This window comes from Myzus persicae, unplaced genomic scaffold, assembly GCF_001856785.1.
Source record: "Myzus persicae strain clone G006 unplaced genomic scaffold, MPER_G0061.0, whole genome shotgun sequence".
Lineage (NCBI taxonomy): Eukaryota > Metazoa > Arthropoda > Insecta > Hemiptera > Aphididae > Myzus > Myzus persicae.
In genome coordinates this window covers 236,651-263,794 of record NW_019103680.1, presented here as the reverse complement: position 1 = coordinate 263,794, position 27,144 = coordinate 236,651, and the positions used below count along the sequence as shown (strand labels likewise).

The 27,144-nt window shown below is 39.0% G+C and overlaps 1 protein-coding gene across 2 annotated transcripts in view; it reads right to left on the bottom strand.

Annotated features, from left to right (window-relative positions):
• Positions 1 to 4,891: 4,891 nt before the first annotated feature.
• Positions 4,892 to 27,144, bottom strand: part of LOC111035021 (neurogenic locus Notch protein) — a 48,940-nt gene continuing 26,687 nt past the window's right edge. Inside the window, exons 5-19 of one of the 2 annotated variants that reach the window (XM_022316503.1) lie at positions 25,200 to 25,333; positions 21,837 to 22,193; positions 21,483 to 21,638; positions 20,064 to 20,246; positions 11,808 to 12,351; positions 10,961 to 11,727; positions 10,582 to 10,876; positions 8,953 to 10,506; positions 8,678 to 8,873; positions 8,440 to 8,610; positions 7,821 to 8,372; positions 7,413 to 7,751; positions 7,072 to 7,317; positions 6,730 to 6,949; positions 4,892 to 6,606 (exon numbers count right to left, since the gene is read on the bottom strand). In XM_022316503.1, coding sequence (XP_022172195.1) covers positions 5,678 to 6,606; positions 6,730 to 6,949; positions 7,072 to 7,317; positions 7,413 to 7,751; positions 7,821 to 8,372; positions 8,440 to 8,610; positions 8,678 to 8,873; positions 8,953 to 10,506; positions 10,582 to 10,876; positions 10,961 to 11,727; positions 11,808 to 12,351; positions 20,064 to 20,246; positions 21,483 to 21,638; positions 21,837 to 22,193; positions 25,200 to 25,333 — 6,643 coding nt within the window. In that variant the 3' untranslated portion in view covers positions 4,892 to 5,677. Of the gene's footprint in view, positions 6,950 to 7,071; positions 7,318 to 7,412; positions 7,752 to 7,820; positions 8,373 to 8,439; positions 8,611 to 8,677; positions 8,874 to 8,952; positions 10,507 to 10,581; positions 10,877 to 10,960; positions 11,728 to 11,807; positions 12,352 to 20,063; positions 20,247 to 21,482; positions 21,639 to 21,836; positions 22,194 to 25,199; positions 25,334 to 27,144 lie in introns of both variants that reach the window. The other variant, XM_022316502.1, reaches the window with a different exon arrangement.

Here is a 27,144-nt window from a genome sequence, read left to right as displayed (position 1 = left end):
TGAAATTTGCAAAAGTAAAAAAAAAAAATTGTTACTTTAATAGTGCCTATAATATTCTCTCTGGGCTCGGCATTAATGTGTTATGAAACTATATTATTCTATAAATAATGTGCAGTCACCAATGTATTTCCTAAACAATGGTGTGATTGTATACAACTACAATACTAAGTAACCATTAACCACGACTAACTATAGTAATACACTACCTATTAATAGTCGTGTGCCTAACTAAGGCTTTCATGTAAAGGTAAGTGACGTTGGTAAAAAACTTATGATAAAGTAAAAAAATGTATCGCTTCTCTCGTAATGTCGTATCTACTTAATTATTATTTTATTTAACCTCTTATTATACAAACCAACCAAGTACAAGTATACTTTGTACTTTGCAGAGGTCATTGTGGATATTTCTTAAAGTAGATAGTTTTTTTTCAACAAAATCATGGATCTTGTAGGTTTATTAATTAGGTACACACTAGTCAAATTTACTAGACCGATTTAAATAAATCAATGCTAAAGAAGTTGTTAAATTACGAATAAAATATAAGATGAGTGTTTGAAACCAAGTAAGTTTAGGTTTGTAATGTAATAGTTCTAAGTGATATGGATTCAGAACTATTAACAATATTGACTATTGACAAGAGATGCTTGAGCGTTTGTACTGCTTTATATACCAATGGCGATACAATGCTGTTATAAACAAATGACCCAAGTGATATGCATTTCCAATAATGTTAATAATTTAGATTCAACAATTAATTATATTATTAATTATTACGTATTAATTATCTATAACTAGATTGACTTTACTACTACAAAATATACTGTTGAAGAAAATCGAAGCACTTTTACTGTTCCAAAACTTGACGATAGACACAAAAAAATAAAAATTTAATTTAATTTTAAAAAAGACACATATCATTGTAAAGTAAATACATTCATCACTCTGCTCAGAATCTAAAATAAAAACATGATGATTTCTATTGATCTTAGCACATTTGTGAGCTATATGATCCTCGTTCGAAAACTAAGAAAATCAAAATATCTCCCCCAAAAAAAGACGCTTTAACGTAAAAAAATCCCTTTTGGAAGTTTATTACACATCACTTGTGAAAACCCAGAAACAAGAACTGTAATAAAAAAATATTAATCTTTTTGGTTAATTCTTAATACATTTAAGTGTTTTAAGTTATATATTCATCGAACAGTATGTTCGTAGTGATAGTAGTTTTGTTGTTATAAACAAACATACGTTAATTTTTTTCTATTGGTCATATTGTCCTCAATTAATTCTATGACCCTAAGATATATTATGCTCAAATTACATCGATTTTCTACAGTAACAGATGTTACATTCTACTATTGTAGTTCATTTATCAACCTACCATGCCTAAATTCAAACATTTCGACAGACGTCCGTTGCATTTCACTTCATACAATGTAATATTAATATATTATACAGACTTTAGTCACGTGTTACGTCAAGGGACGTTTATTTTAAAAACGAGTGTGTATGAAACGGTGATGAAAATCCATCCAATTGCCATTCAGTCTAGCGGTTCCATAGGTTGGGCTATAGGTAAAGTTTTAAAATTAAAACCAACATGATGCGTTTATTTTTATTGGGAACAAATATTACGATTTTTCCAATAAATTGGTCAGTTTTATTTTTGAAATTATTTCAACTATCTACAATGTTCACCGACGTACAAGCTGCAGACCAACGGGAACCAACTACATCTCGCTTGCATTGATTGATAGTGGTTCGTCACTTATCGATGTTAAATCATTCAATTCTAAAAGATTTGAAATATATTAATACTTAAACAATTATGTCCTGATATCTTATATAATATTACATCGTGGTATATAAGGCGTACGCTTATATAGTTATATAGTAAATAGAGGTGTATACTTACATAGTATATGTCGTAAACATATACGACTGATAGACGACAGTATATTTTAGTCATCGTCTATTATGATGTTGGCTATGTTGAATTGGAATTCTAGTCACTTGTTAGTTGTTTTTAAAATCATTCCATAAGTTGCTGTCTTTTAAATCTTATTTTCGTTAAGACTTAAAAATATCTCAAAATTGCAGCATTGCAAAATTACAGCTAGAACACAATACTATTCATTATATTTTTAAAGTAGCAAATATCCCAAGAAAATCCTGAATCCCCCCTGGTCCCTACTATTTCCTTACTTAATCTAGAGAGTTTAATAAATTATGTTAATACGTGTCAATTGATATTTCCAGCCCTTTCAGATTTTTTACCATTTGTTTTACCATGCTATTCATTCAATAGTAAATTAAACTAATAAATTCTCATAACACTCCGTTATTGAAACATATATATTCCTGCTCACTCCCTTATATTATATCATTAATTGAAATTAATGTGTGAATATCAATAGTATTTGAAGCATAAATATTTTTATAAAAGTATTTATGTGTACATATTTTATTCATCTGATATCGAGTATCAATCAAACATTTTTAATTAATATGAGTGCCTATGCCCTATACGAATAATCATTTAAAGTAATAATCAGCATTAGTGGAGTCCATCCTTTGTAACTTCACTATTATTGTTCAAACTTTCATAATGAGGATAGGTACCTCCCAAAAACCAACGGTTTTACGATTTATCTAAATTATTTCAAAGAATGGAACAAAATAAAAAAGAAACAAAAACCCGTCTCGATTGTTTCCGGTTAAGATAGAAATGACACCGATGATCGGAAACAATCATTTCCTGTTTCGGCGATAACTTCCGGGCCGCGTCTTCTCGTAGAGACCTCATGTCCGCCCCCTCACCTTAATCGCATGTACCATTCAGCCGCCGATTGTATTAAAAGTATTATATATATAATATACATTCCCGGACGTTATCGACCTACACAAAAACGATAATAGCTCAGCATTTTTTCAAATTTTTATTTTTGACATTTTTAAGTTTACCTGAAGACTATAATTCCAAATATCTAGATTTCTTATGTCATTTAAGGAATATCTTATTGTATACAAACTTATTTTATTAAAACAATAAACTCGTTTCTTCTTAAAATGTTTGATTTGTTTTAATCAAAATCCTAACAACTAATGTCAGCGTTCTTGAACTGTAAGTACTAAGGATAATAATCAACGATCATAGGTTCAGAACTTCAGAAGATGCAAAAACTACGACTATCTAAAAACCATAGTAATTATTATTAGGTAATCATTTAACAAATTGTAAGCTGTATAGTCAAATACGCTAGATTCAATATTAAATTATTAAATCTAATTAATATTTTTTTAGTATTTTATAGGTTGTATAGAAACTCAGAATTATTAAATGAGTTTCAAATATATTTTATATGATAATTAAAAATTACAACAATTTGAATTGCAATATTAAAGGGTGCAAGAGAGAGTGAGCAATGGCCAATGAGTATACTTGGTGAATAATAATTCAATACAAATATATGAATACATTTATTATTCCAAGTAATGAGTCTTTCAAATAATACCTATTTTAATTTTTAATATTGGTATATAAATATACCTATATTATGTATATAGTTTAATATTAGTAGGTATGTTAATGTGCAGTAGGACATGCTATTTACAGTTAATATTCTAAATCTCTGAATTGGATTGTTACATAGTTTTTTTTTTTTATTTGAAAATTACACGGAGGTACATGTTGGGAAAATCTAAAATATTTTTGATTTTTGCATAACACAATTTTGTATCAATATATCAGCTATAGCTGATATTTCATTTGAGTGGTACTACTTATAAATTATAATAGATACCAGATAACTATTATGTTTTGAAGATCAAATCTACAAATAACAAGAACTTTGAATTAGGTAGTTGCAAATTTGCAAATATAACCTAACTTAATTTTTATCCTATATTTAATGAATAAAAAAAAGCTACAAATCATAATATTTAACAAATAGAGGATTGTCATTTACAAATCAGGCAATATTTACAATTTATGAACACAATATATTATGCATATTATATACAAGTAATAAGTGTATGTCTATATCAATAAATGTATACATTGCCTGCTTGGCGGCCGACTTCAAGATCATAGTATGGCGATAATATGAAGACGGCTATATAGTTGTCATATTACATATCTTTGAATAAAGCACATCATATTTTAAAGTAAATATAAAATAAAATTGAAGTACCCGTGTGTTGACAATGATCAATGGACATATAGCAACAATAAAAATGCTTAACAACTGTGTTGTTATCATTTGTAAATTGTAATTTTCTTGCAAGGTTAACCAAACGTTTTTAAGTTCATACAGTTGTAACATACTTGCCACACTTAAGTTAAAGAAAAAAATGTCAAAGTTAAGTCCATGTAGATTAATTATTAAATATGGCTGTTAATATTTGGTACCTAACTACTAGAATACGAATATTAATACTACTTAAGTTTATTTTGAGAGATGACAACTATTCAATAATAAATATTTAAATTTAATTCAATTTGAATGTATTTGTTTTAAGTTTAAATACAAAAAGATTGCTTTATATCATATTTTAATAATATAAAGTACTATATAATAATCCTAGGCTTAGATATATAAAGGGAATAATGGGAATTGCTAAATTAGAATCACAGAAGAAAAATCAGACCCAGTATAGGTATAGTTTTTCTAAGTTTATAATACAATAATTGATGGAAAGGACTAATGATTTTATTTAAATTTATTATAATATGTAACATACAGAATTTTATAATATATATATATTATATATATATACATAAATAAATTTACATGTATTATGTATACTTTGTATGAATAAAAATAAACAATGTATTTTTAAATTAATCTATTTGTCCACAACATAAAATTACGAGAAAAAAATAATTACAATAATATTTCAATAACAATAATATTAAAAATGTCATGTGATGAGATCGTGAACGAACAATCCCTGGATGATACAAAATTTTATTTACAAAAAATAAAAATAAAAATACATTTAGATCCCTAGCAGTCTTGTCGTAGTGCTTAACCACCGAATAAGTCTAGTAGATTATCGTAAGATTGTTCGATAGATTGTTTTCCATATCTCGACAAGACAACGAGACAAATTATTCAAGAAGGGAACAATAATAATAATAATAATAATAATAATAATAATAATAATAATGATAATAATAATAATAATAATGATAATAAAATAATAATAATAATAAAAATTGGTAGACACCATGGCCATTATGGTACATAAATAATGGGTGGGGGAGAGAGAAATGGTATTCGATGTCAATAATCATAATAAAAATAAAAATGTACACGAAAGCAATAAAAATATGTATATGCGTATATAAATAAAATCTGTACTTTAAACTATATACATATGTACACAGGGTAAAAAGAGAGAATTCGTTTCAAAACATTGAAAAAAATGATTCAACATATTCGTAGGTTATAAACACAAAACATAAAAATAATAAAATAAAAATAATAATAATAATTGTATGCTAATGTGGTTGGTATTAGTGACGACGGTCGCCGAAACTGTCGACGATGGCACCGAAACGACAAGCGCAAAGTAAAAGGACAACAACAACGTTATATTTATTCACTCGGGCCTGTCCCAAAAGGTGACAGACGCACACGGATGAATACTTAACCTCGGCCATAACTCGTTTTAAATATAAACGGCGTCCGACACTTTGTTCGGGTGACCGTTATTGTTGTTGTTGTTGGGCGGCGATGATATGCCTTCTGACCAGTCAGAGTTAGAGTTGGGCGAAGACGAGGACCAGTGCCACGGCGAGTCGGGTGACGGCGTCGGGAAACTCTCGGGTGCCGCATCCGATGGGGGTGTCAGGTACTGCTGCGCATGCTGCGATTGGGGAAGTTGCAGCGATTGAGGGGTCTGCTGAACGCTGCCGTAGAAATGATGGAACTGGCTGAACGGGTCCACTGCCTGCATAGTGGCATGTCGGAGGGCCTGCATGTGTGTGGGTGAAGTGGGCAGCGACGGTCGTGTCTTACCAGGCGACGGTGACATTACCACGCTGTGCGGCGGCGACGGTTCCTGGAACGACGTCTGCATGCCCATCATCTGCTGATGAATGACTCGGTAGTCGGGTTGCTGCTGTTGCTGTTGCTGTTGCTGCTGCTGCTGATGCTGTTGGTGGTGCATGGCCGCACCGTAGTTGGCCATCGGTCTCTGGGACGCGGACGGCAACTGCGACAGACATTCCTCATAGGCAGGCGGCTGCTGTGGTAAGCCACCGCTACTACTGCCATACAGCCTGGAGACGTCCAACGCCATCAGGTCCATGTTGTTGGCACCACCGGCGCACGTCACGTCTAACCCGAATGGCTTCTTGTTGCTAGGTGCCGCTGCTGTGGACGACATGGCTGATGATGGTGGCAGGGGAGGTGGTTTTTTCACGCTTCCCTTCCTCTTCAACGATAGGTTCGAATCCATCGAGTCAGCAGGACTCGTCGGGTTCGACGGTTTCGACCTCTTCTTGCCCTTTGCCGTGCCGCCATTACTGCCTCCGTTGCTCAACTTCATGCCGGGTATGTTTATATTGGAATGGGCGGACATCATATGCTGCGAGTCTGTGAACAAACACATCCCAAGGTCAATCTCCGTCGCCGGCGTCGTCGAAGTCGTCATCGTCGTCGGCGTGTTCTTGGGTAGTGGCACTAACGGCCGAGAAACTCGGTTTCGCTGCGACTTACTCATGAAGTTGTTGTTGACAGGCACCATGGTCTGGGCATTAGGGTGAGCCACGTGTGAATCCAACAGTCTAACAATGTCGTGGTGCAACCGTTCGCTGGCCACGTCCCGAGGTAACCGTTCCATGTGGTCAGCAATCTCCCGGTTCGCGAAATTATCCAAAAGGGCTTTGCAAGCTTCATAACTGCCTTCTCTCGCCGCCAGGAACAACGGTGTTTCGTCCTAAATACAAAATAAAACAAAATTATAGTTTAGAAAAATATTCTAGATTTCTGCTCAATGCAGTAAGATGTAAAGCTTATTTGCTGATAGAATTTCAATAAAAAAAAGTAATATATTTTTACCTTGTCATCTTGAGCGTCTTTGTTAGCGTTGTTGGCCAGTAAAATGTTGACTGCGTCTACATTGTTGACCGATGCAGCCCAATGCAACGCCGTTTTTCCACTGTTATCTGGTATGTTAATATCGGCATCAGCATGAATCAGGTCCTCTACCATTCCTTCGATGGCCAACCTGGCTGCTAAAATCAACGGTGTCGTCCCATCGTGCATCCTCGCATTTAAATTTGTCGACCGGTTCCTCAGTAATATCTAAAAATAAGATAAAACCACCATTAATCAAACTGCTTTTTTTTCAATATCACAAAACATTTTCTTGAGTTTAATTTTAATATAAATAAACTTACTTGGAAGGCACCCATTGCGTCAGCGGCTACGGCGGCATGCAATGGTGTCCGGCCAGTGTGATCTTGAAAGTTCACGTCAGCACCCATGTCCAACAAGCGTTTGGCTGCATCTGCTCTAGCATATCTTGCGGCCAAATGCAACGAAGTTTCACCAGTCTTATCAAGCGTGGCGTTCAACTCTGCACCTTGTGAAACTAATTCTGATATCATGTTGGTCGTAGCGTCTTGTTCTCCTTCGTCTTCATTATCAATGCTTGTGTCCAGTCCAGCACCACCAGCTACTGTCACATCCATCAGTCTTGTCAATCCACCAGGGAGTCTTTCATTAACTTCAGTTTCCTATGAAAAATAAATAATCCCGTTTAGTTATATACAGTATAAACTTCAAAAACACTTTTATAAACTTACTCTAGACGGCGGCGTGTACATGACAGTTGCTTTATTATCGTTAGAATTTAAAGTGCAGTGACTCCAAACATCATCGTAAGGGTTATCCAAAGGTTGTGACAATATCGGAGCTGGTCTATGTCGTTTTGCTGGTGGCATATCACCCTCGGCGTCTTCGTCTGACCAAGCACCAGCACCCCTTCCCATCGTCATTACACCACTATTCATGTCCATACAGCTCAACGTCATGTTATTCTGTTTCATCGTTCGTAGTTCCTGTCCATCGGGTACTCTTCTTTGGGTACTAGTTCTACTGCTATTACTGCCGGTACGCAAGAATCCTTCTGGGAACCACGTTATACCAGCTGCCTTCTTACGATGTGTAGATATCAACACTCCAAGACTAAGGCCGACTACAAGTATCAAAAACATTCCAGTCAACACTAACGCTGTACTACTTCTAGGTGGTTCTTTTGGAATTTGACTTCCAGGACCGACACCTTCTGCCCTATAAATAGGAAACGATGTCGATAGCGCATGACTAGCGGCTGAGGCGGCCAAAAATCCAGCAGCCTAAAACAATAAATGCACACAATTAATAAAATCTTTCTTGAAATCGATTATTTTCTGTTTGACTTACCCCTGTGCCACTCGAGAAACATTCTACATCTCTGGTTATTTCACATTTCCTATTATCGATTTCTAAGTAAACCACAACAGCTCCAGGAGGACTTTCTGCGGGGAATATCATTTGTTTTCCAGTCAATTCATCTTGTTTCACTCGGACTGTAGCTCGCAACTCTCGACCCACCTAAAAAAAATTATTTCATGTTAAACATCTAAAATTATTTTTTAATAATTTTAAAGGTTCTACTTACCTCTCGCAAGAAAGAAGTTAAATTTGACAAAAGTTGATGATAGTCCATCCGTAAAATGAGACGCATGGCACCTTCGGCGATTTTAGGTGGTTCTCTCTCGCAATCCAAACCGTCCCAATTACATTCAGCATTGTTACATCCATAATCACAATGTCCATTAGCATAATGACTTTGACAATATGCGTCATAGATTGGACTAAAATAAATTAAAACAGTAAATTAATATAATGTATTCATTAAACATACAATACAATATCAAAATAGAAAATACATACTTGCAAGGCATTAGAGTTCTTTCACAATCTCTACCATCGTACAAACATTCTGGTGTATTACACTCCGCGTCACAACGTCCATCAGCAAAAACTTGCCAGCAATTTTTGGTTGTGGTACAGTTTCTCCAAGGGTTCAATCCGAGAGAACAATCACCACCGTCGAAGTCACAAGCAGCTGTGTTACATTCTTGATGGCATCTGTTATCTTGAGACTTAGCAGTACATCCGTTAGTTACACAAGCAGCCAGCTCTCGTTCCCAATCGTAATCTTTTTTCGTCATAATGCCTTTAGATGGGAATTTTCCCAGACCTCCTTTAAACTTGGAATCATATATATTACAATTTTTTCCTGACCAGTATATTGGACAGAAACACGCGTAGTCCCCGAGTTTATTTTGACAAGTACCGTCATGCTCGCACGGATTACTTTCACATTCATTGTAACTATCAACTTCACAGTGAATACCTGCTGTGCCAGGAGGACATTCACATTGATATCCTCCATGTTCTAATGAGTGACATAAACCATCACCCTGACAAGGACTAGAGTCACAATCTACACCGAAGAATTCACAATTTCTTCCAGAAAACTCTTTCGGACATACACATGTGTGGCCTCCTTCCACTTGAGAACATACACCACCGTTTTGGCATGGACTGCTCTCGCAGAAGTTGACTTTAGTTTCACAATGTCTGCCCATATATCCAGCACGACAGTTGCAGTGGAAATTGTTAACTAATTGAACACAGTCCAATGTCCCATATGGATCGCAAGGGTTTGATAAACATTCATTTATGTCTCCTTCACATCTGTGACCGACAAATCCAGCTGGGCAACGACAATCGAATCCTCCAACTCGATCAATACAAGTACCGTTGTTATGACAAGCGTCGGCTGAGCAGTCATCAATGTTTATGTCACAAATAATACCAAGTGTACCTGGTGGGCATGAACAACTAAAGCTATTGATTAAATCACGGCATGTTCCACCGTTTTGACACGGGTTGGGATGACAGTCGTCGACGTTAAGTTCGCAATTTTGGCCCTGGAAGCCGCGTGGACACTGGCAAGAGTATCCCGCAACTAAATCTCTACAGGTTGCTCCATTTTGACAAGGTGCTGAATCGCATTCATTGATTTCTTTCGTACAATAACTACCAGAATAACCGTCGGCACAATGGCACCTATGACTATTACCGATATCTTCACATACTCCGCCATTATGACACAGGGCATCACGTCGAACAGCTTTACGCAACGATGCATCATTACAAGAGACCATTTCTACGTCACATACTTTGCCCGTCCAACCGGGTTGGCAAACGCACTGGTATAAGTTCTGAATTTGTTTACATGTTTCTCCGTTTTCACAGGGTTGTGGTATGCCTCCGCCACCACTGCACCAGTCTACCAATGATTCGCAGTTCTTGCCTGTATAACCATATGCACAATGGCATGTATAATACTTTCCGTGATCAAGACATGTTCCGCTATTCTCACAAGGTGACGAATCACATTCGTTTATTCTAGTTTGACAATTTAATCCAGTATACCTACATAAAACAAGTGAAATTGTTATTGTTAAATGTAACAAAAATATTTAGGCAACAAAAATTGATTTTACTCACCCTGTTGGACATATACAAGTGTAGTTGTTAATACCATCGACGCAAGTAGCGCCATTCATACAGGATGAATCAGTACAATCCTGGTCGTTAGTTAGACAGTGCATGCCAGAAAATCCAACGGGACACGTACAAGTGTAAGATTTTACATATTGTTTACAAGTGGCCCCATTTAAACAAGGTTGAGATAGACATTCGTCGACGTCTACTTCGCAGTGACGACCAGAAAATCCGTCAGAACACATACAAGTATAATCGCCAATGCCATCCAGACATGTAGCTCCATTTTGGCAAGGTGCTAAAATCAAAATCATCAGTCATGGTTAGAAAAATAAAACATGGAATATTTAGGTGACAACTTTAAAACAGTAAATAAACTTACATGAAGCGCATTCGTCGGTGTTAATCACACAATCGCGACCCTGAAACCCTGGAGCACAGGCACATTTATATGACCCGTCAGTGTTCTGACAAGTGGCACCATTCCGACAAGGTGCAGTCAATGCACACTCGTCTACGTCTTCGTTACACAGACGACCTTTCCATCCAATCGAACATTCACATGCGAAATCTAAAAAGTTGCTAGAAGGCGAACACTTAGCACCATTGCGACACCTGTTCGGCGTGCATGGGTCCAATCTGCTCTGACACTCTGAACCAGTGAATGGTAGCTGACAGACACACTTGTAAGCGTTCACCAAGTCGATGCAGGATCCTCCGTTTTTGCACGGGTTAATGGCACAGTCATCGATGTTTACGTCACAGTTGTGCCCAGAATACCCTGGCTTACATTGGCACGTGTAACCGTTTACGCGGTCTGTGCATACTCCACCGTGCTGACATGGATTCGAACTGCATTCGTCGATATCAATATCACAACGTTTGCCAGTGTAACCCGGCCTGCAGTGGCATATAAACTGGTTGAGGCCGTCCTCGCAGCGCAACGCATTCAAGGAACATGGATTGCTAGCACATTCGTCAATATCGGACAAACACCGAGGCCCGTAGTAACCGCGAGGACACTCGCAACGCCAACCAGCCACCAGGTCCACGCAAGTGCCGCTGTTGGCGCAAGGGCTACTGGCACATTCGTCCACGTTCATTTCGCAATGTAAACCGGTGAAGCCGGGCAGACAATCACAAGAATACCTGTAAAAAAATATGGACGGTTAGTGTGACCAGTACACACGGAAGCATTAGGTGACTAAAAATATGTAAAATTGACATACTTGTTGATCCCGTCGATACACTTAGCCCCGTTCCGACAGGGGTTAGACACGCACTCGTTGATGTTGACCTCGCAGTTCGGGCCTGATGTTCCGGCTCTGCAACGGCACTGGTATCCGTTGATCAAGTCCTCACACGTACCGCCGTGCTGGCATGGGGCGGACGCACACTCGTCCAGCTGATCCTGGCACAGAAGTCCCGTGTAGCCCGGATGACAGGAACATGTGAACGAGTTCTGGCCGTCGATGCATTCGCCGTGCTTGCACGGGTTCGACAGACAGTCGTTGATATTGTTCTCGCAGTTGAAACCCGTAAAGCCCGGCGAGCACTCGCACTGATAACCGGCTATCGAGTCGTGACATATGCCACCGTGTTTGCACGGGCTGCTTACGCAGTCATCGATGTTGGTCTGGCACCGTGGACCGGAGAACCCTGCCGGACACGAGCATTTGTATCCGTTGATCATGTCTGTGCATACACCGCCGTTCTCGCAGGGATTCGCTTCACACTCGTCCACGTCGATCTCACATTGCGTTCCGGCAAACCCTGTGTAAAATCACAGTCGTTGTTAGTAATGGTTATAATATTATATTATTACACCTAGCACAGTATTATGTGGTTTTATGTGCGTCATCGACGTCATCGTAAGTAGGTATCAATTTTATCATGGGAAATACGGCTAAAATAAAGTTACTGCGAATGTGTGTTCCAGATTACAGATGCAGGTCACATATCGCGTCGTACATAATATTATATCATATCATACGACGTAGAGAGAGTGCGTATAACAGGTGTGTGTGTGTGTGTGGGAAATGAATAATTCCAAGGAATCGACGGGATCCAGTTCCACGTTTGGTAATTAAAGGTTGACGGTCTGGTTTTTAATCGCGCGGGAACGAAATTAATTATCCGACGCAAAACTGTCGCTCGACAGACCATCTGTCTCCAGGTTTGGTCGACAAGGACTATTTGTTACGCGCACGTCCACGGAAAGACCTCAGTCCGGTTTTGGAACACAAGAACAATATCAAATCCAATAAAGACCGGCAAATTATTACAATGTTTCCCTACGATTCGCGTATTATTCAATCCGACACGTGAAGAAAATTACTAAGCTGTCTTGCTTGCGACAACAGTGGTTTTATTTACTGCATTTTTTTTACCCGGCTATTAAATGCGGTATGATAAAATTGTTCACACGCAAAATATTCGATCACATAATAAGTAGTGTTTATGGTTATAAGTTTTTTTTTATGATCATTTTTCATCGGACGATGATTAAATATTATTTAACAAAGTTTTGGACTACAGCCAGAGTTAATGAAGACATTACCTAATGAAAAAGTATTTAATTATGAAACCTACAAAAAAAAAAACAGAATTCAAAACTTTACTTTCTGCCTTGAATTCAAAGAAAAAATAATCCCACGGTAATTGTGTCGTTTATTATTAAGCATAATGTTATTCAAACATATTGAACTAATCAGAACTGAATTAATACCATGTTTATGAAGCATTTATGTTATAATTCTATGATTAATTTATACAGAATTGAAAAATCTAATTGAAACCCGATAGATTGGTTATTTTATTATACACATTATAAGTATAAAGATAATTAAATGTTCGAATGTCTCGAGTTTTAGATTACCTGAAACTCAATACTTTGGTTTCTATGTAATAGTAACTTGTTTGTAGTTTAGAAATGAAATCATACATATTCATACATTTACAGGGCATGTTGTAATTGCATTCAACGTCAAAAATACATCGTATAACATTTATTGTATTTTTGTGACACCATGTACGCTTATTTCATCAAGAATTATGACGTGCATGATGGGTGTGTGAATTATTGTTTCGCATTTCAAGTAAACACCGCCGATGTTAATATTTATAAAACCAAACTCTGCAACCATATGTAATGAAAATAAATATCGTATTTTTTTTCCTTTCCGTCTCACTTGCGTTAGTAAAAAAATGATTTAGAGAGGAAACTGTCTCTGCGCTATACCGAACGAAAGCGCGATGCCATCTGTTCGTTTAATGGGTTCAATTTGAAACTGGGTTATATACATTTTTTTTAACGGCAGTGTTAAAAAGTGTTAAAAAAATATAAGGATGTAATCCTTCTACACATTTAGCTAAATATAAAACAATGTGGGAACAAAATATAATAACTAGTCCTGCGATTCGTTTCGTCAAGTCTGTTTAGCTTTAATGAATCTGAGTATTACGAAACGCTATTTAGGGACCGTTTCCCGGGACAAAGACAAAAAGTCATCGTTACGGCCAATTTGTTCATGCATATATCGTTGTCAATATTATACATGTGTATAAAATATAATATTATGTAGTATAACGTCGCTGCGATAAAATAAAAGGCAAATGTTTACGTCGCGTCCAGGCCCGAGTCGTGTAAACAACTGTAAGCTGTACGGCTGCAGATGACGAATAATCACCGATACCTTATCTCGAATGCGGTTCCGAGTAGAAAACACACATGTACATAATAATAAAATATAAGATACGAGTAAAATCGCAGTGGAACAATATAACACTATAATATAATAGTAATAATAATATCGTACGGAGAAGGAACGCGACGTCGGCAGCGCAGCGTCGCGTATGAGAAACCGCGCGTTGGCGAAAAACCCGAGTAAACCGATGTAATGTCTCTCCTCGGGACGTGTACCCACATACACTGCGCTTACACACGCACACACGTACACCACAAGCGTTACACACGATATACGCGTAATATAATGTCACGTAGGTACACTATCGATACACGGCGATGTCTGAAACGCGTATTTGTGTTTGTGTGTGTGCGTGAATATTATTATATATCATATTATTATATTTTATACGCCATAGCTGGTCGTGCAGGACACTCGGCGAAACATTTGTCCTGCGCGCACACACACACACAGACAGTGTACATTACATAATGTTATGGCATTTCAAACATTAAGTCGGGACAGTCGTCGGTCTTATATTATGCATCTACATAATATAATATTATCATTATTACAATATTATATAGGTACATGCAACGGTCCTGCGGCGAAGACAAGACGACAACTACGGTAATAATAATATACAAACGGGGCACGCGGTCGATATTTCGCGCCGGTTTCCATATTTTATAACCGGAGCTGGTGTCGTCGTCGTCGTCGTCCACCACCGCCGCCGACGCCCGGTCGTGTACGGCCCGCGTGTACGTCGCGGTCGTCGTGGTTATTGGTACGTGGTTACCGGTACACAGCCCGTCGTCCCGCGAATGATATACGCTGCGAACTCGCACGAAGTGTGAATAACGCCTATATCATTCCTCCGCCGTCTTGTCGCGCGACGGACGCGTGGAAATTTATGAACACATTTATACAGATCCACCGCTGCAGTACCTGTACACGATAATATTATAATGCCCGACGAGAAGAATATTATAATATACTATACACACACTGGTACCTGCGTATCGTGTGCGTTCGATACCGTAGTGCGATACATACCATATGGCATATAGTATAGTATAATATCAGATACAAACAACACGGGTATCCGTGAATATCCAGTACGTAGGTATATAATGTGTCCAAGAGTGAGTGTGTGTGTGTGCAAGTCTAAGAGTGTACACATATAACACATATATAAATATATATATATATCACAGTGTTGTAAACGCGAGCATGATAATGTTATAGACTCGCGTATAATAATATAATATTATGTACTCGGGCAACCGGTACATATATTATTATTATTATGTGCGCGTCGTCGTCGGCCGGCGCGACCAGTTCTTCTTCTACTCCACTCCGCGCGGGCCGAGTGTCAATCACGCCGTGGTCGTCCGGCGCGCGCGTTATAAAAGGTAATGTAACACGCAACCGTTGTCGTCCTCATGTCTGTCGATTTATTCGCCCGTTTGATTTGTAGAACTCACTTACTGACTACCTATATACCTATCTATACTAACTGGAATAGCCGTAGCTGTAAGGAATAAAATATTATATTATATAGGTACATATAATATTATACCTATATAAAATATACGCGCCGAGCGAACGATAGAAGCGGGAATAATAATAATAAAAAAATAATAATAATAATGATAAATAATATAAAGCGTTCGGAATCCGGTTGGATCGGTAATGGTTTTTTATTTTTATTATTTCGCGTCGTTTCCTTTCCGCGCCATCACTATATACGACCCTTTTAGGAATTGTATCCACTCGGGCCCCCGGGACCGGACCAGTTTGTACTTTCCACCAGGACTTACGACAATTGGCGCATACTGAAAAGACTTGCGATCTGACACACACACACACACACGCATCCAATATATACATTTATTCTGCCGGACGCGGCTAATCGTTAGCGCCGCGCTCGTCCGTCGTCGTGAAAACTCAATACAAATGATATTCCATCGCCGCACACGCACGGCCCGGCCGCCATCACCGCCGGTCACACGACGCGATAACCTCACTCCGCAGTGCACGGGACGGCGAACGCAACGCCTGCGAGACGACCGTAAACGAATAATAATAATAATAATAATATTACGACTGTAGATGGGCGGGGTATACAGATTCGTGATTTACCGTAACGACTGCGGGCACACTGACGACGGTCGGGACAGCACCGCGTGCTTTGCGTTTAAAACTGATAAAACCTATATAATACAACTTTGTCGGCCAAGGGATTGGGAAACGTCGAATAATTGAATATTATCATCGAACAAAACGTTGGACGGTGCCCGATCGCGTATTATTATAATAAATTAAAATATTACAGACGTAAAATAAATAATAATAGACGCTACGCAACACAGTCAGAACCCACCACACCAAAAAAAAAAAAAAACAATTAATAGAATCAACCAGTGCGTTAGACTGTTAAAGTGTTAAGCGCTGATTTATAAGACTCCTTTCACGCGTACGGGTAACTAACAAGCAGTGCAACTGCAGCAATATTATTGAAATACTACGAACGACGAAGATGCACCACGATCATTATATTATAAACGGAAGGATTTTCGTCGTCGTCGAGTATACCAAAAACTTGTTTTTAATGCACCCGAAAACGGGCGCGGACAGACCGAACACGATTCCCCCCAAAATACTTGTTTGCGGAACGATAAAATATTTACGACCTGGCTAACCGCTGCTGCAGGTGCCCGGGCGTCAAACGGTATAATTTATAACGAACCTAAGAAAGTATTAATATTGTTATTTTGTTTTTTATTGTTACGCGTTTGTCGAAACACTCGAAACGGAAACCGATTCGTCCGGAATCAGTATCGACTGCGCGGCGAGGTGCGTCGTGTAAACTACTCCGATCGTACAAGTCACATTATATTTTTATGTCGTCCATAAAACTCACGCGTCGATAATAGGTGCTATAATGTAATATTATTATGCTTTCACGTGCGAATTATTACGGCGCGATCGTTGTGAAGAAGACTTTAATCGCGCAGTATAATGTGCGGCACCGAATTTCGCGTTCCGTAAATATCCGTTAACGGTTTCCGGTGTCGGGTCGATCGACAATAATCGGCATTGCCTACACTCGCTCTCACATCATACACACACTCACACACTGTAGCAATAACATTCAATAAACGGTAACAAGCGCGTTCGTTAGCGGCGGTCGCGCCTGCCAGCGCCTGCTATACAACGAAGCAACAACGCGATTCCGTGGCGTGGGCGTGATGGTTTTGTACGTATATTATATTATACGGACAACAACAAAGCGATAATAGATTAGGGTCAACGCGAAACACGGCGCTGGTATAAGGCGGAGAGGAAACATAGAAGAGAAGGTAAAAAAAAAAGAATAATAATAATAATAAAACGATGATAATAATAATAATAATAATAAAATAACTACGTAGCAATATAAAATATACGTAACGAACGGCGATCCCGGAACAATGGTGCATTGTGTATGCATGTGTATAGTGTAGGTATACTTACACACACTCGAGGGTTTCGTACCGCCGCAAGTATTGTAGAGATAAATATTTGTATGCGGTACATTCCGGGCAAGAGTGTGGTTTTTTATTTCATTTTTTTAGTCGACGGATTTCGCGGGGGATATCGTCGGCTCTCGTAGTTAGTGGAAGTCTCCCCCTCCGGGAGCAACGTCTTCGACAACTGCGCTCTTCGAGAAGATAAGCCCTTATATATTATATTCTCCACGGACAGTGAGAGAGGGGAGAGATAGAGAGAGAGAATGATATGGAGAGCGGGATAATATATAATAATATTATTGTCCGCGGTTAATGAGGCACCCGGTATTACGCCAATAAAGGAGAACTTTACTTTACTATCCATTAGCGATCGCAATCTCCGTACGACGACTGGGTCGCCGCCGGGGAACCTATGTATATTATATACGAGAAGACGACGACGTCCGCCCCGAGTCTCCTCTCCACCGACCTCTTATCAGCACGCCGCCGCCTGTTCGATTTGAAACGCGCTTATACGCGCACACAATATACAATGGACCGTAAATCTTGAAACAAATACCCGATGACAACGACCGCCGTCGATTCCGTGTTGGTGTGCCGCCGCTTATAATATGTGTTTTAATGCGCCCGTTTTTTTTTCTCGAAATAATAGTAATAGTAGTAATCGATTGTAGTAGAGGTACTTGTCGTCGCGAACGCCACTAAATCTGTTCGGCTAAACATATCGGTACACCTCGACAGCACAAACAGACCATCACCTCTGCAGGACTTTGCGGTGGACAAATAAAAATAAATGGTCGTGATACGATCGACGTTTATACTTCCCCGGTCGGGCGTGTGCTTAAAAAATATGAAACGGCCGAGTTACGGCAACGGTCGTGGTGGGGCGAACGACCGTTCGGATGTGTTTATCTAGCCGGTCAGATCTGCGGTGCATGTATATACAAGATCACGCGAGATCTGAAAGATAAAGAGAGAGCCGTCGACGGAGCTTTTGTGTGTACCGGTTGGTTTGCTCACCGCCGCCGACAAACGCGAGCGCAAAAGCAGTCGGGCACGACCCGAATGACGGACGTCGCTACTCGACCGAAACGGGAAATAATATTCTCTGGAATAGCCACGTGAGACACTTGAGATTTTGCCACTATCTCGCCGACGATGGTTTACACAGTGATGAGTTTATGACTAAATATTAAGACGTCGACGGCGACGGTCCGCACAACCGTGGGTCGCCGATAGACCTCTCTGAGCAATCCTTCCGAAACCCGAAATCGGTTTTTAACTGCAAACGCGTATAAATATCCACTTCACCCTCCCCTCACAATAATATATATTTCTCTGTCTGACTGTCTTTCACACTATCTGTACCGTCGTAGTAAAAGTTCCAACCACACAGATGGAATTTCAATGACTTATAATATTATTATACTGTTGGATAATTACGTACAGTATAATAACATTTCCTCGGACAGCGGATTAAAAATTGTTTTCGACGCATATGTATAACGTCTAATTATTTTTAAGCGAGTACATGACGTCTGTCTATAATTCCGACATAATACAACGACCTCTATACACGGAGCAACTGCAATTACTATGGATAGGTACACGCGTAATACGACAGACATGTTATATTTTCTAATAACCGTAAATTATCAAATTCCTAAATTAACTATTACATTTAAAATACATTATATACTTAATAACCAGCAATTGTTCCCACGCGGTATTGTTGCTAAATCTATATCAATCGATTTTGAAACCATTAAGCAAAATATAAATACGTGTAATTTTTTAACCATTATATTATGTAAATAAGGAACATGAATATCATTTTTTTTTTTTGTGAACAGTTTTTATAACGTACTGGTGTATATATAAGAATTCCGCGAAATCACGTTTGCATAGATTATCACTAAGATAGTTCAAAGATAAAAATTGTCACCTCATCAGATGTTAAAAAATATTATTATTATAGACATTCGTTCACTCATCCGTCACGTTACTACTCGTACTATAATTCCAGCACGGCGGTAGGTTTCTTGCTTCGTAAGCAAATTATAGTATAGTGTACGGTATATTATAATATGATTATTGTACAATATCTGTTGAAATTATCCGTTTACGTAGACTAATTTTTATCTAAAATGTAAATTAAAAAGACGATAAATATATTTAAGACGTATTTTTAGTAGGACCCTTCAACGGATACGCAACCTGCAGTATGTGCAATAGGAGAAAAAAATCGGACAGTACGTTTAAAATGTTTGTAACAAAAGTTTACCTGGCATGCACACGCATCGAAAAGTTCCCGGATCGTCTAAGCAGGATCCTTCGTTTTTGCACGGATGTGAGTCGCACTCATTCACGTTGGTTTCGCAGCGTGGTCCTGTGAACCCTTGAGGGCAATTGCAGGCGAATGACCCAGGAGTGTTGACGCAAACTCCGTCATGTTCACAAGGCGATCCTGTTAAAAGTAAAGAAATAGAAATAATTTATATTTTATTAATGACCCAGTGAGGTGTACAATTCACAATAGTGACGTGTGAAAGCGATCCGTTGCCATCACCACAGTCGTGGAAGAGAAGAGTTATATAACAAGACAGTGATGAAAAATCGCTCGCCAACTCACCGGCGGCGGCCGAAAATCTATTACAATTTTTAATTGACTCGTTAACAGAGGCGTGTGCGCCGCTGTTTGTTCACTTGACAATTTAAAAAGATGACTACGTCTTAATTACAACGTTTCACGAGGTGTAATCCATCCACCAAGCGTATATTATATCCGTACCACTCTCTTTCTCTCTCTTTCTTTCTTTCTTTTTATTTCTCGGTTACCGATGGGCACGGCCGCTGACCGTACGGTCAATCGCCGACAGCCCCCTCCCCCCTACTCCTTCCAGACCCATCTTAGGTGCACACATACTCAATCTTCCTGTTTCCGGACGTTGGAATGGCCCTGAAACGTCGAGGAAAACACGGATCGTGTACACGAGCAAGTGCGGATTATAATACGCGTATATGCAGAGATAAAGATCGCAACAATGTCCACACGGTCACCAATATTATCGGTCTGACCGGTTAAAACCGTGTTCGCCGTCGTCTATAGATAACTACGCGTACACACAGACGCACATTGTACACGTGTCTGGTTTACCTGAACTGGCTATACACCGCACTTGGAGATACGAACGCTGTAGTGTCAACGGTGTCAACCATAAAGCTGGAAAAACCGCTGGCGTTACGCGATAGCCGTACGTAACCATTTTAATTACCGGTCTCTTATCCGAGATAATCTTTCCCCTTATCCTCCACAATCAAATAACACGCACGCCATGGGAACAGGAAGCCGGTGGTAGGCTATTGTTCGGCGGCTTGGATAATAGGGAATGAAAGAGAGAGAGAGAGAGATCGGGTGACAGGAGGGGGAATCGAAAGAAAGAGAGAGACAGAGTGAAAGAGAGGGAGAGATTTAAAGAGCCCCGTGACGACGGTGTGGATTACAAGAATAGTACAAGAAGTAGAAGAAGAGGTAGCTGTTCTTTTTGCCTCCATCCTCCCTCGACAGAGACGGCGGTGTGTGGTTTTATGTTGTGGAAATGCGATAGTGTGGGAACTTGTGATTTCGGCGGAGTGTTCGTATTATATTATTATATTATACGTGGTTTTATTATTATTATTAAATTTTTTTTTTTTATCATACCTTGTTCGCATTCGTTGATGTCTTCGGAACAATCGATTCCTTTGTAGCCGGAAGCACACGAACAAGTGTACGAACCGTTGATCGGACTTGTATCGCATATGGCATCGGTATGACACGGGTTGGACGTGCACGCGTCGTCAAGGTGGCACAGAAGACCTGTGAAAAACGCGAACATTTCGTGATTAGTCATTGCGCAAAATGATGTGTTGTTAGCAGATATAATAGTATAGGTACCATCAGCGGTAAACTATATATACTGTCCACCCGCTACCGCTGTTGTACATTCGATTTGAATGACAAACAGACAAACACAACGGGTACCTGTGATTGATATACAAAATGATTGTCACTCACCGGTCTTTCCGTATGTGCACTGGCAGTGGAAACTGCCGACCCGGTCGATGCAAGTGGCGCCGTTGAAACAGGCGGCCCCGGCGCAATCGTCAATGTTCACCGAACAGTCTTGTCCAGTCCAGCCGTTTACGCAAATGCAATTGTACGATCCCAAAGAATTGGTACAAGTCGCACCGTTGTGACAGACACTGGGCCGCATGGCACACTCGTCTACGTCCATCTCACACGAATCTCCGGTCCACTGAGCTGGGCACGAGCACGTGTAACTGTTCACACCGTCCACGCACGAACCACCGTTCAAGCAGGCGTGCGGTATGCAATCGTCGATATTTTCCTCGCAGTTCTTGCCACGGAAACCTGTGCAGGAATACCAGAGAAAATGTGTTAAATAAATTCAATGATTCAATAATTAATCAGTAAATTGATTCAGATAATCAATAAATTATAAACGACGGCGTACCCGACCGACTTGGGTGTCCTGACACACGACCAAATGGTAAGCGTCGAGAATTTAACACATCAGTACATCACACACCTGGGCACGTGAATGGTGTTCATTGCTTATAGGTCAACCCCTAGAGATTCGTTTACCCTCCAATCTCCCCCTTTACCACCACCAAAAAAAAACATAGCATGAGAACGATCCAGACTTGGGCCAAATTATGTTTAAAAAAACGTCATTTATGTATAGCAAAGACGACAAGAGACATTATAGCATTATATATTACCACGACGACAGAGCGTAATGGATCGCTAAATAATATTCAGAGGCGCAGTAAATGTAATTCATTATGCGTGTAATAATTATTATTATCAAATCGATCGACAACTATATGGTCGGCGCGTCGACACGCAAACATTGCTCGGTGTCGTCGTGTCGGCGCGTAGGTGGGCGAAACCGGTGTGCGTGTCCCGTGTAAAATATTATTATTTTATATTAAATATTATGCTTTAGGTATAATATGTACCTATATGTAGAGCGACGGGCAGGACGGCCGATACTATGAGTAAAATCGGTATTTTAATCGATTCAGCCGCCGAACGTCATTATCAGGTGGAAACGCGTCCGACGGATTTCGTTTCGATTTTTTTTTTCACACGAGCAAATCTCGTTCGCGCAAGCCCGTCGACCCACCGCGCATCGATTGATAATATAATATTATACATAATATATGCGGACAGTGGCTGTGCGTAAGTCATGTACATAGAATATTATTATTATTATAGCGACTACTGTGGCGCAATGGAAATGGACGAAAAAAATGCGTGCGGCGTCGAGACGATCCGTTAGACGGGTGTCGGACGGAGAGCATTTAAAAAAAAATAGATACAAACGCAGGTAGGTATATTATAATATGTAGGTACGCAGATATATATTATTATTATTCTCCGGTCACGATTGCCGCGATAAAAACTCGGCGGATCGGCGGGCGAGTCGAATCGGATATAATATTATAATGTGCAGCATAATATGTATGGGTGAGGGCTCGGGCGCGTGTTCGTATGGTATGGTAAGGCGTAGGTATATATACCGTGCTCAGCGGCTAAAGCGATCCGTTAGCGGACTCTGACACGGCGGACAAAAGGGGCGGCGGCGGGGCGGTACAAATACGAACGGCTTAATAACGTCGTCGACAGATGTGAGATGATATTATATTATGCGAACGGTTTCGTGAGATGCTGCAGCGCGTTACACGGGCGGCGAGACGCGTCGCTGAAAGGTACGAGACCGCCCGAACCGTCAAAACGCTCAGTCGTCGCCCGATTGACGGGACACGAGAGATCTCGTAATGCACTCGTTTGTGTGTGTGTGTGTGTGTATGTGTGTGTGTGTGTGCGTGCGTGTGTGTGTGTGTATGTGTGTGCGTGTGATCGATCGTAATGAAAAAAAATATAAATACATTATTATTAAATTTCGATCGACATCGAGCGGGCGGGCTAGCAGTTGAACAAACACCATGCCGACTTTGCGTGGATGGACGGACGGGCGAGCTCCACTATTTTTACAACTCGAGTATAATATTATTATCATTAATCTCGTCCGACAATCCACAGGACTACACGGCCGACGCCGTCGCGACCGACGTGACGCGAGTTGTCCCGGGATGTTTATAGACTTACGGATAATATGGTACCGCGACGACAAACCATTTCTTTGTACCCTCTAAATGGAGAAAAAGAATTACGTTTTTACTTTGTTTTTTATTCATAAACATTTTTCTATTCTTCTCGAGGTATATACCTGCGGAATTGTGATTATGTCTCTGGGAAATATTTGTTTTGTTAAACACCCACGAGGGCGATTTTTCATTCCTGAGATTCATATTCCGTTTTGACTCGACCCGCTACACGTCGATTGAAGTAGCGTCGACAGATAATAATATTAATAATGATATAATTCGGGGTCAACGAGTCCACTGCACCTATCCCCCACCAATTATACGTCGCCACCGAGGTGGTTGTCAAATGTACATACAGGTGACGAAACCGGTCAATGCCCGAAAATTGTTCAACATTGATTTTTAATGTTAATCTTGCGTGTTCTAGATATTGGGAAGTGTGGGTTAAAAAAAATGTTTAATAATAAAATCAATTCTAATGACCTCTCAAAATGTCGTCAACTATTAATTCCCATGGACTGTCGTCTGATAGCCAGTATTTTCCCACGAACCCGTTCACCGACGAGATAACGTAACCACACATAACTTCCGACAAATATCCACATTATTGGCGATTAAAAATTAAATGCAACCGCTAAAGCCGGAAACTATTCGGATAAAAACGTAAAAATATATCAATCGTTTTTTCGGTCTCATCGTGCGAAACTCGAAAGGTACACTTGTGCACACGACCGTCAATATTTAGGACATCGATAAATCATAAAACGGCGCAATGGCCTACACATCAACATGTAGGTTTAGTCGATAATCGATACTGTGCTTTTTTTCTTCTTTTTTTCGTTTTGTTACACACCCACCCATCGTGTAGTTATATCATTCATTTATTGTAAATACATAAATAATTTGACGTCAGTTGGTACACTGATGATGTCTGAACATTATTATGTACATTGTCCACTGGACGTATCCAAGGCACGTTTGTCTCGTATTATTATATCCCCGACGAGATTTAGGGGTCCAGGGGTCATTGAGCGTTCATGCGTATGTATCTCAACACAAGTAATAGAAGAACCCCCGTCGACTGACCCATGGTAAATATCATTAATATCAGAGATACCTACCTCAGATACCTAATGGCTAATACCCGGTCGTTTTCAAATGGTCTGGTCAATATAACGAATTTCGGTCGAATACACAGACATTTATATATAATATTATGTATTACTAGGATAAATGATCATACCCGACTTGCACTTGCACTCGTAATTGAGATCGTCGATCTGCATGCACCTGCCGCTGTTCATACAAGGCGACGGGTCGCACGGGACGTATACCATCTCGCAGTTTTTGCCTGTGTAACCTGGTTCGCAAATACACCTGAAACCAGAAATACAAGTTAAAGTTGTGTTTAATACATACATTACACTTCATAAACAATAATTCATTTTACGCAGACTTCATTCCGATTTATCACTTTATAACGCGTCGGTTGAGAGCTTAAGACTTAAATCATAAGTGTTTGAATTAAATATATACCATATATATGTTTTATATATTTTACAATCGTTCGGGTAAAGCCGTAAAGACCATAATATGTACAGATTTTTTTTATTATTGGATTAAAACTAATAACATTTTAATTGCTATAAAATGTTTACAACCAATATACTATAAAACATCATTATACTAAAGATATGAAATATTTATTTTTAAATACCAAACTTAAGTACATACTTATTACTTTTAGTCAAATTTCAATCAGATTAAAGAATGGTTTAATTTACATTATAGTTTATAAAGTAACAATAGACCATAAAATTAGGAATTCTTAACAGAATGTAGTTATTATGTAGAATATTGTAGATACATCTAGTTTTTCCCAACAATAAAATTATGATCAATTAATAGTACCTATAATAATAGAGTATAAATATTACTACGTAAATACTTTTAACGCCTCCGCAAAATTCAGAATTTATAATATATATTTTTCTTTATTTTTATGGAGAGGCGAGTTTATTGTTGGTAAACTATGTTTGTTTTTTTTGCGTATTATATGATAGAACAACATGGACCCGAGACAATGGGCCAATTGTGTATAGTCGGACTGAATGGTTGTTCCTAGCTAAAAAATCGTGTGAACCGAAAAACGAAATAGTAAAAAAAATTTTAAAAAATTATCGCTCGCTTTTGCACACAAACAACAGTTGTGTAGTATTGTGTACGAATTTAGCGTGGGCGGCTATTTCTTATCTTTTGGAATGACAAACAAAGTAAACAAAAATTTAAAATAAAAATAATACACACACACAAACATAATATTACACTATTTAGTATACATTATACACTACTAATTGTCCCACGACAATGTCCTGCTATATGTGTTTTTTTCTAAGTATTTTGTTACATTTTTCAAAAACGGTACAGACGTTCACCTATGACCCAATTCAGTGAAACCCTAGCACACAAACACGCCAAAAACGTCAGTCCCAACGACACTGAAATTTTGCAAGAACTAGGTATACATACACTTGTAATTATATATATATATAGTATGTGTGTGTGTGTGAGAGTGACCAGTGAACCGAAACGCGTGCGTGTAAAAGATTAGATGACCGAAGTCTAGACAAGATCGCGTGCTCTATCGTTTTTAATATATTTTATTATTATGTACCTTATTATTGGTCGGAGCGTTAAAATACTCGGATTTCCTACGGGCGATTCGCGTACGCACGTCAGTGAAGCTGTTGTGTACGCTACTTTAAACGTGGTAAAATATGATGTTTTTCCTTGTGCACGAGGTATGATGTACATAATAACATTATATATGTATATACATATTGTTTTCAGAGGAACGGGGGAAGAAAAAATAAAAACTCGCTCGAGTGGATCATTATGCAGTTATATGGTCAAGAACGCCTACGGAAAAGAAATAATTACACGTCCGCGGTCGACTTAAAAATTATGGACCGTCGGTTTGCGTGCATTGAATTTTTTTATATGCGCGCACTCACACTCACGCACGTATACACATACACACATATACACACTAACGTAAAAACACATGCATATGCATGCGTATATAGATACACACCAAAGTGTTTTCGTCTACAAGTTTTTCATCATTTTTGATTTGAATGTTCCTACTCGAATACACTTATTATAATATATTAGGAATGCTTATAATC